The sequence below is a fragment of the Antechinus flavipes genome, chromosome 5, assembly GCF_016432865.1.
Source record: "Antechinus flavipes isolate AdamAnt ecotype Samford, QLD, Australia chromosome 5, AdamAnt_v2, whole genome shotgun sequence".
NCBI classification, from domain to species: Eukaryota; Metazoa; Chordata; class Mammalia; order Dasyuromorphia; family Dasyuridae; genus Antechinus; species Antechinus flavipes.
The window spans coordinates 1,991,011-2,001,400 of record NC_067402.1 but is presented as its reverse complement, the minus strand read 5'-3'; the positions used below and the strand labels follow the sequence as shown (position 1 = coordinate 2,001,400).

Sequence of the window (10,390 nt, the reverse complement as noted above, 5' to 3'; positions counted from 1 at the left end):
CCCCAGTCTCACGCCCCCCGGGCTCACGGCCCCCCAGTTTCACGCCCCCCGGGCTCACGGCCCCCCAGTTTCACGCCCCCAGTCTCATGGCCCCCCAGTCTCACGGCCCCCCAGTTTCACGCCCCCCGGGCTCACGGCCCCCCAGTTTCACACCCCCCGGGCTCACGGCCCCCCAGTTTCACACCCCCCGGGCTCACGGCCCCCCAGTTTCACGCCCCCAGTCTCACGGCCCCCCAGTTTCACCCCCCCAGTTTCACTCCCCCTAGGCTCACGCCCCCCAGTCTCACGGCCCCCCAGTCTCATGGCCCCCCAGTTTCACGCCCCCCAGTTTCACGCCCCCCGGTCTCGCAGGCTGTGGGGCCCAGTGCAGAGAGAGCCCCCTGGAGCTGGTGCTGGTGATTGACAGCTCCGAGAGCGTGGGACCCGCCAACTTCGAGCTCATCAAGGACTTCGTGGCGAAGCTGGTGGAGCGCGTGTCGGCCGACCGCGCCACGGCCCGCGTGGGGCTCATCAACTACAGCCGCGCCGTGGAGGTGGTGGCGGAGCTGGGGCGCCTCTCGGGCAGGGAGCGCCTGCGGGGGGCCCTGGCCGCCATGCAGTACCTGGGCGAGGGCACCTACACGGCCTCGGCCCTGCGCGCGGCCCACGCCATGCTGCGCGCCGCCCGCCCGGCCGTCAGGAAGGTGGTCCTGGTCATCACCGACGGGCAGGCGGACGCCCGCGACGAGGCCGGCCTGGAGGAGGTGGTGGCGGCGGCCGACGCGGCCGGCGTGGAGCTCTTCGTGATCGGCGTGGCCAAGGCCTCGGACCCCGACTTCCAGGTCTTCCGCCGGGAGATGGACCTGATCGCCTCGGACCCCGACAGCGAGCACGTCTACCTGATCGACGACTTCCTGACCCTGCCGAGTGAGGGGCCGCCCGGCCGCTCCCCGCCCTTCCCGGGGGTCCTCTGTGAGGGAGGGGAGGGGGGCGGCCGACGGCCCGGGGCCGGCACACACTGGGCTGTAAGGGCGTCCCTCCGGCCGTCTCCTCCTCTGAAAAACGGGCCACGGGAGGCCCTCCCACCTCCTCCTGAGGCCCCGGGCCCTCCCCGGCACCCACAGCCACCGCCCCCTTGGAGCCCCGGGAGCCCGGAGTGTCCCAGCTGGACGCCTGCCGGGGCTTCCTGTCCTTCTCTGTGCGGGGTCCCCGGGCGGCCCCTTCTCCAGCCCCTCCCTTATGCATAAGCCCCCCCCCCCACTGGGCGTGGGGGAGCCGCTTTGTGGCGGGACGGCCCGAGGGGGCGGCCCCGAGGTCTCACCCCAGGCAGAGCAGGGCCCGGGGAGGCCGGGTGTGGCTGCCCCAGAGCGGGTCCTCCTGGGCCAAGGGCGGCTGGTCCCGGGACAGCGGCTCTCCCTGCCCGGAGGCCTCCCCGCCTCCCTCGTCCGGGGCCCTCCCTCCGGAGAGGGTCTCACCAGCCTCCCGTCTCCCCTGGCAGCCCTGGAGAACAAACTGTTCCAAAAAATCTGCGAGGACGTCGACTCCTACCTGGACCAACTTCTCGAGTCCCCGGCCCTCCACCGTGGCCCCGGGCCCACTCCCAGCGCCGCGCCGGACGCGGAGAGCACAGGGGCCGAGAGCGCGGAGGCGGTGAGCGGCTCCCCCGGCGGCTGGTGGCTGTCCCTGGTCCCTTTGTTGGCCGGCTTGTTGTTTTTTTTGGGGGGGGGAGACTTGGGGGCAGGGACTGTGGATTTGCCTTAGCATAGAGCCAGGTATACAACAAGAGTTTAATAAATGCTTTTTAGTCCACCGACGGACCCTGCCTTAAAGAATAGCTCTCCTCAGGTTTTCCTGAGCAAACTGAGGAGAGCCTGCTGGAAGTCCTAGAGATGTCAGAGGGTCCCCAGCATTGATTAAGCACCTACAGGTGCCAGGTGCCCATGGGTGCCAGGTGCCCACGGGTGCTAGATGCCCACGGGCACTGGCTTCCCCTCGAGGCTTGTTGGCACTTCTCTGACTGTGTTAGTGACTTAGAAGAGGGGCTGTGTGCAGGGAGGGGTCACAGCGGCCCTGGTCAGCTGAGCGCGCCCGCCCGCACCGTCCCGTCCTCTCCCACACTCTCCTCCCCCGCCTCCAGCCCCCTCTCTGGCCCCAGGGGGCCCTGTCCTCGCCCCCTCTCCCCAGCCGGGACGCCCTGGGGCACAAGACAAAAGCTAAGTGGGCCTGCCCTCAGGGGTCTGTGCGGGGGAGCAGGCGCAGGGGCTCCCGGGCACCCCCGGACCTCTCCTGTGCCCACTTTCCCTTTTGTCTGTGTCCCGAGGCCCCGGCCAGGAGCCCCCGGCCCGACTTCTTTTCTTCCCTGGCAGAAGCGAGCCCGTCACCCAGATGCTGGGGCCCCCGGGCTGTCCCCCCTTCAGCACTCACTGGCCTGTGCGTCGGGCGCTCCCCGGGAGCCAGGGCCGTTTCGCCCTCGCCCCCCCGCCGTGGTGAAGGACTGGCTGGCGGCTCTGAGAGCAAGGGACCCTGGGCCGGGCACAGAGCTGGGGGGCGCGGGGCTGCTGCCGACCAGCCAGGACGGGCTCTTCTTGTCCCGGAGCCCCAGCCTCGGGCCTTGGCCGAGGCTCCTCCGCTCCGGGGGCAAAGCCAGGCCGAACCCCGAGACCTCGTCCGCCTCTGCTGGACGTGAGGGCCCCCGTGAAGGGCAATGCTGAGGGTGTGGGGAAGGAGGAGAGGAAGGTATACAGTCCTGCCCCGACCCCGCCAGCCTTGGCCACAGGTGGCGTGTGCCCAGGCGCTGGGCAGTGCCAGCCAGGCTGCCAGCAGGGCAGGAGTTCCAGACCAGGCTGGGAGCAGGGCCAGAGTTCTAGACCCGCTGTGAGCAGGGCCAGAGTTCTAGACCAGCTGCCAGCAGGGCCACGGTCTGGGGTGCCACGCTTTTGTCTCGCCTCTTGGGCTTTTCCCCCACTGGCTGACCACTGTGGCGGGTGGTAATGGCCGGAGGCCCCTGCCCTTCTCTGGATGAGCGCAGGGCTGGGAGCTGGCGGTCAGTTTGGGTGGGGGCGGCTGTGGAGAGAGGGCTGAGCAGCCATGATGACTCACTGAAAGTGCGCCCGAGGGAGAACAGAGGCTGACTCCCAGGTCAGGGAGGCCCCTCCCTCTGGCTTGTGCCCCCGTAAGCCGGGAGCCCCCCTCCCTCTGGCTTGTGCCCCCGTAAGCCGGGAGCCCCCTCCTTCTGGCTTTCCCCCCATAAGCCTGCGGCCCCCCTGGGAGGCCCCAGGACAGGTGTGTTTGTGAGACCCGGCGGTCCTGGAGTGGAGCCCCTCCCAGGGGTCTCTCCGGGGCCATCCTGTCCTGCCCGTGCGGTCAGGGGGCCTGGCCCCGAGTAGACGCTTCTGAGTGGTCACTGATGGATGACGGCAGAGGGAAGGGCCAGGGGCAGAGGCATTCTGGGATGGTGGAAGCCCCCCGGAGGGAGGAGAGGCCGGGACTGACTCCGCTTTCCCGTAGCTTGGTCCTCCAGGAGCCCAGGACGAAGGACCCGGACTTTTTCCGTCCCAAAGCAGCGGAGTCTCCATGGTGGCGACAACAAGCGAGATGCCTGTGGACCACCGGCCGCTGCCGGGCCCCCTGGCTGGCGGGGGGATGTGGGAGCAGGGCGCGGTCGGCCCGCAGCCCACCGCCGGGACTGCACGCCGAGGTGAGGGGCCCCTTCTGTCCCCTCTGAAACCACCGGCAACGCGCTCGACTGCTGCCATCGCTCTGAACCCCGCTTCTCTCATCCTGAGGGGGACTGGGAGGGGAGGAAGAGCGTCCACAGCTCCTCTCTTTGGGGGGGTGGGCGGGAGGCGATCTGTTCCTAAACTTCATGGGCCAAGGGGTCGGGACCCCCAGAATCCCCCATAGGTCACCGGGCCCATCGTCCCCGACAAAAGGGTGTCCAGCCCCTCTGAGAAAGCTACGGGGAGGTTGACAAGAACTGCTGGGAAAACTGGAAAACAGCACGGCAGAGACAAGGGATTGACCAGTACCTGTCACCCTATGGCAAGATAAGGTCAAATGAGTCCGTACATTCAGACATAAAAGCTGATACTCGGCAAATTAAGAGAACAAGGGCTACTCTGCCTCTCAGTCTGTGGAGAAGAAAGGGATTTATGGACAAAGAAGAACTAGATACAGTATAAAGTGCAAATGGATCATTTTTGATTATATTAAGTTAAAAAGGCTTTATGCAAACAAAACCAATGCAGACAACAGAAGGGAAGCAGTAAACTGGGGGAAAGTTTACATCCAAGGGTTCTGAAAAAGGCTCATTTCTAAAACATATAATTGACTCAAATTTATAATAGTTCAGGCCATTCTCCAATTGATAAATAATCAAAGGCTATGAACAGGCAATTTTCTGATGAAGAAATTGAAAGTATTTCTAGTCATATTTTTTAAAATGTTCTAAGTCACTATTTATTAGAAAAATGTAAATGAAGACAACTCAGGGGTATCTAGGTGGTGCCGTGGCCAGAGCACCAGCCCTGAAGTCAGGAAGATTTGAGTTCAAATCTGGCCTCCGACACTTAACAATTCTTACCTGTGTGATCCTGGGCAAGTCACTGAACCCCAATTGCCTCAGAGAAAAAGCAAAAAAAAAAAGAAAAGAAAAGAAAACTGAGGTCCCACTACACACCTGTCAGACTGGCTAAGGTGACAGGGAAAGATAATGCGGAATGTTGGAGGGGATGCGGGAAAACGGGGACACTGATACATTGTTGGTGGAGTTGTGAACATATCCAGCCATTCTGGAGAGCAATCTGGAATTATGCCCAAAAAGTTATCAAACTCTGCATACCCTTTGATCCAGCAGTGTTTCTATTGGGCTTATATCCCAAAGAGACACTAAAGAAGGGAAAGGAACCTGTATGTGCCAAAATGTTTGTGGCAGCCCTATTTGTAGTGGCCAGAAACTGGAAAGTGAATGGATGCCCATCCATGGGAGAATGGCTGGCTAAATTGTGGTATATGAATGTTAGGGATTATTATTGTTTGGTAAGAAATGAGCAGCAGGAGGATTTCAGAGAGACCTGGAGACACTGCCAGGAACTGATGCTGAGGGAAGGGAGCAGGACCAGGAGATCATAGTACATAACCAGACTAGGCGATGATCGGTTCCGTCCGATGGCCGCGGCTCTCTCCACCAGTGAGATGATCCAGGCCAGTTCTAATGACCTTATGATGGAGAGAGCCCAGAGGGAGGCTGTGGGGACTGAGCGTGGAGCACAACACAGCATTTTCCCTCTTCTTGTTGCTTGCATTTTGTTTTATGTCTCTTTTTTTCCTTTTTGACCTGATTTTTCTGTGTAGCATGATTGTGGAAATATGTCTATTAATGCACGTGTTTAACATTGAATTAGTTTCTGTTGAGGGGAGAGGATGCAGGGAAGGGAGGAAGAAAAATTTGGGACACAAGGTTTTGCGAGGGTGAATGTTGAAAACTAGGCCTGTTGCTGTGATTTTAAAAGAAGGAACCTGGGGGAGGAGCCGCCTGGGCGGGACAGTCCTCCCTGGCAAGAAGATGTTGGCATCAGGTGGGGGGTGAGGGCAGGAGAGAAGGTGGCGCTGGGTTCAGATGCCGGCTCTCGGCTTCGCTTCTCTGCTTTGGCTTCCTGCCGGGGGGACTCCCAGAGACCGGGCTGGGAGGGGGCTGTGTCTGCACACCCTCGTCCCCACCGGGCCGGCCATCCCTCCGGTGCTACTCCCATCGCTGTCCTAGACACGGCCCCTGGGCCTCCCGAGGCTGGCTCTCCTCCTCCTCTCCAGGCAGGGCCCAGCGAGCTGTGGGGGGGACTCGCTGGCTTTCGGCTTCTGGTGGGCTTGAGCCCTGGGGAGTGCGTCCAGCTTTCCCGTGGCCAAAGCCGGGCCTCCGGCGGCAGCTCAAACCCATCAGTGACAAGCATCCCATGTCTGGAACGTTAGAGAGGAAAGAGAAGCCGCTGGAGAACAAGGAGCACGGGACTCGAGCCCGGACGGCTCTGACGAGTGGACACCTTTGTCAAAGAGGCAGAGGCGGCTGGTCCGTGTCAGAGCCTGGGGGGAGAAGGCAAAAGGCTGCGGAAATGCTCCCAGAGGAGCCACGGGAAAAGCCACAGAAGGCAGACGTCCCCGGATCCATCCGGCGGTAAGATAACAAGACGGAGCCCAGGATGGCTCGGGACCGCGAGGGGAATCAAAAGGCCCCGTGTGGGCGACATCCCCGGGAGCCCGGGCGCCAGACCAAAGAACGTCCACAGCGAACGCGGCGGGGTCGCCGGCTTTGTCACAGGAGGGAGGCAGCGGTACCCAAGACCAAGTCACCGCCGCCTGGAATCACCCAGTCAGACTGATTGGCAGAAACTGCAACCTATCACTGCAAGGGGCAAATATTTACCGCCTGCTGAATACCTGGAAAATGCCAGTCACACGGCCAACCCTCGGACACTAGAAGCTTGCTCTTCCTCATTAGCTACCAGGTCATAGGTGACCAATCCTCGTGCTACAAAAGGGAGCCCCGATTCTCACTGTAACTACACCCAGCAAACTGTCCCACGGTGGCTCAGACACTTCACGAAACCCTGAAGCATTACGAGCACCCTCTGGCAGTTTCCTTCCAGAGAATATCAGCTCCCATCTCTGTGAAAGTCCCAACCCTGTGAGAACAGGAGGAGGGACGGGTCTCCCCACGTGGCCGCCCATGAGGAGCCGACATCCTCCCGTGTCCAGCCGCAGAAAGCCACGGCCCTTGGACCCAGTTTGAGCCCCCACCCTACCCGGCTCATAACTCACTCCCACTGGGTGACACCATGGACAGACCGCTGGGTCTGGGATTGAGAAGGCCGACTTCAAATCTGCCCCCGCGACTGAGAGGCTGTCTGCCCCCTCCCCCATGACTTAAAGGCTGTCTGCCCCCTCCCCCATGACTGAGAGGCTGTCTGCCCCCTCCCCCATGATTTAGAGGCTGTCTGCCCCCATGACTTAGAGGCTGTCTGCCCCCGCCATGACTTAGAGGCTGTCTGCCCCCCCCATGACTTAGAGGCTGTCTGCCCTCACCCCCATGACTTAGAGGCTGTCTGCCCCCACCCCCATGACTTAGAGGCCATCTTCCCTGGTGATTTAGAGGCTGTCTGACTGGACAAATCCTCCAGGCTCTGATTCCATTTCCTCCCCTGTACTCCCTGCTGGGGAGGCTGTGGGGGTCAAACGAGAGGATGCTGCAAAGCCCTAGCTCTGTGCCAGCCACGGGGGAGCTGAGTAAGTGCTTGTTTCCTTGCCCCCTCTTTCTGAACAAGTCACTGGGCCCCAATTCCAAGATAACGCAAGGGCCACGGTTAGCGGCCCTCAGGAAGGCTCCATCCGTCTCTGCAGTGACCCAAGAACTTTCCTCCTCCGCGTCCTGGGGCAGAGTTGTCGGCATTATTTATGGAGGCAGAGGCTGAGCCAGAGAAGTGGGGGGACTTAGCTGGGTCACACGGCTCGCAAACAAACCCTGGCACCAGGACTCGAGCCGGATTCTGCTTCCTGGCGCGTGGGCCCCACCCCCACCCCCTCCCCTCCGCACCCTCCCTCTGCGCCCGTGTGTCCCGGAGGCCGTCTCTCCGCTAAGGAAGGCCCTGGCCCTCTGGGGGCTCACCGGAGCCCGTTCTCCCCGCTGGCCTTGGGTCTGCAGGCCGGGCACCGCTTAGCTGGGCTCCCCAGCGCCCTTGCCCTGCTTAACCGTTCCCACGTCCCGCTAAGAGCCGCTTCCTTCTGGGTGTGAGCGCGGAGAGGGCCGCCGAGGCCCGGAGCTAACGCCCTGCATTCGGCCCCTAGGTCCCCGGTGCCTGGAAGCCCTGAGGCCGGGGGACTGCGGGGAGTACGTGGTGCGCTGGTACTACGACCGCGAGGTGGACGCGTGTGCCCGCTTCTGGTACAGCGGCTGCGGCGGCACCGGCAACCGCTTCAACAGCGAACAGGAGTGTCGCAGAGCCTGCGTGCGCGGATGAGGGGGTGAGTGTGCTCCCCGGGCTGCTCACGGGGCGGGGGGGGAGGAAGGGGGGAGCGACCGGGACTGTCTGCTCGTGGCCCGGAGGCTGCTGGGCCGCCCCCAGCCCAAGGAGCCCAGGGTGGAGGTGGGAGGAGTACATTGGCGCTGGGGGAGGAAGGGCGTGGAAATGGCACCTCGGCTCCTCCTCCTCCCCAGCACTGAGCGTCCACTGGGGGCTCTCTGGCGGCGGGGCCCAGTCCCGAACGGCCGCCTCCGGCCTATTCAGAGGAGCCTAGGACACTTCCTATCTCGGGGGCAAATCCCTGCCCTCCCCTTCGTGCTAGCATCTCCCTGCCGGGGCTGCGGGGAGGGTCAAGCCTGGCGAAGTGCTGGCCCGGGGCCGGGGGCCTAGCGGCCAAGCACCTGCGCCCCCTTCCTTCCAGAACGCAGGCAGAAAAGGCTCTTCGGGATAGGAGAGGCCCCGGGAGCCCGGCCATTCCCCCGAGGAGGCTGCCTTCCCCTCCCTCCTCCCCGCTGCCTTCCCCGCCCTCCTCCCCGCTTGCCTCCCCTAATGCCTCCCGCGGGCTGAGCTGACTAGGCTCTCTCTGCACATGGGGCCGAGCCGCGCCCCCTTCAACCTCCCATCGGGCCCAGCCACGCCCTCTTCTGCCTCCCGTCGCGGGCTGGGCCCAGGCCCTACCTCGCCCCCCCTCCGCCCACCTCTCACTGCAGCCGGCGGCCGGTCCAGCCCAGAGACGGGGATTGTCTCTGCCCGGCGGAGACAGTGGGAGGCGGGGATGGCGAGGAGGTCAGGAGTTCCCGTCAGAAGGTTCCCTTTGGCCAAAGAAAGACTTGCTGGGGGCAGATTACCCTGGCAGGAAGGGGTCTCCCTAACCTGGGCGTGAGAGAGTGTGTGAGTGAGCGTGTGCGTGTGTGTGTGTGACTGTGAGCGTGAGCATGGATGAGTGTGAGTGCCCTTCAGAGCCCACTGGAAGGCCCCGGTGGGGGTGGGGATGCTGATTGTCGCTCTCTGTCCCCACAGAGCTGTCTGAAGGGGATGCGGGGCGGCCGTCGGTTGCCCCCCGCCCCCTCCCGCCACCTTCTGGTCACCACGGCCACACCGGGGACGCTGTTACCAGAAACACCATGAAACCTCATTCTGGGAGCCCCGCCGCTCTGGGAGGCACCTTTGGGCTGGGGAGGAGGCGAGGGAGGACAAGAGCCGAGCCCCTGGTCCCCCCTCCCCCTCCCAGCCTGGCAGAGGGGCAGAGGCTCACAGCCTGCAGTCTGTGTCCAAAGAGCCTCCCTTTGTGGTTACAGCGGGAGTGGGGGGGGAAGGAGGAAAGCATCTGAGCTGTCAATTAGCACCCCCCAAACCCGTGTGACCCTCCCACCCTCCGGGAAAGCTTCACCGGATTATCTGAACTGGCCTGGAGGCTCTGGGAAGCCTGGGCGGGGCCCTATTGTGCCCCGCCCTAAAAATGAGGCCGGATTTTGGGGTGGAAGCTCCCTCAGGCAAGCAGGCTCCCGGGTAATCCGAGGGCGACCCCCCTCCCGGGTGCTGGATTCCCCCCCCAATCTAATCCTAAAGGTCCCCGTTGCTTCTGCTTTGATGGACTCCTGTGTGTGAGCATTAAATACGTATTTGTTGGCCATGACTACTGACGCTTCCCTTTTTGTCTCGTATCCCATCACCTACCAGGCTACAGAGCATTCAGTAGGTGCTTACTTAATGCTCAGGAAATTGATCTGAATTCAAAAAAGGGAAAACAGTCCCAATACTCGAGGCGGCTCTGGCGCTCCCTGGCCGCGGCAGCCAGGCGCCTGGGCTTGTCCGGGAAAGCTCCGTGGCGGGGCTTGGGCAAGGACCCCTGAGGCCCAGGCGGCCCGCAAGGTCGGGTCCCAGCCTGCGTCCCCAGGGAGCTCCCAGACCCACCCTGCGGCAGACCATTGGCTTCCTGGTCCTCGCAGCTCGGTCTGGTCAGTTGCCGCCGCCGAGGAAGGCTGGGAGGTCGGAGCGCCTGTGTCCCCTTTCGGAGGGAAGGGGCCCGAACTCCCGGACTCCCAGCCACGAGACCGGGGCAGGGCCGTTTGCAGAGCCGGCCTTGTCCGGACTCTCATTTCACGGGTCGGGGCCGTGCGGCGCAGAAAGGGGAGCGGCTCCCGGAGAGCAGCGCCCTCTCGTGCCCGCACGTCCACACCGGGATCCCGTGATGGGCTGTCCTCCCCCGGACGCTCGCTCCAGTGCAGGCGATCGCAGCCCCTCGGAGGGCTCGAAAAGAAGCCGGCGCTCAGGGCTCCGGTGTGGCCCCGTTAGTGCCCCCCTCCCCTGGCCTTCCCCTGGCACACGGTGGCGCCACAGGGCCTGGTGGGCGAGGCTTGGGTTGGGGACACCGGTGCTGCAGCCCCTCCGCGGTGTGAGCT

The 10,390-nt window shown here is 63.3% G+C and overlaps 1 protein-coding gene across 1 annotated transcript in view; it reads left to right on the top strand.

The window, feature by feature from the left end:
• Positions 1-9,624, top strand: part of COL28A1 (collagen type XXVIII alpha 1 chain) — a gene marked incomplete at its 5' end in the record, with an annotated part of 45,525 nt that extends 35,901 nt beyond the window's left edge. Inside the window, 8 exon segments of the mRNA XM_052001646.1 lie at positions 352-906; positions 1,478-1,629; positions 3,487-3,676; positions 5,788-6,145; positions 6,240-6,476; positions 6,666-6,822; positions 7,740-7,989; positions 9,009-9,624. Coding sequence (XP_051857606.1) covers positions 352-906; positions 1,478-1,629; positions 3,487-3,676; positions 5,788-6,145; positions 6,240-6,476; positions 6,666-6,822; positions 7,740-7,985 — 1,895 coding nt within the window.
• Positions 9,625-10,390: the final 766 nt, after the last annotated feature.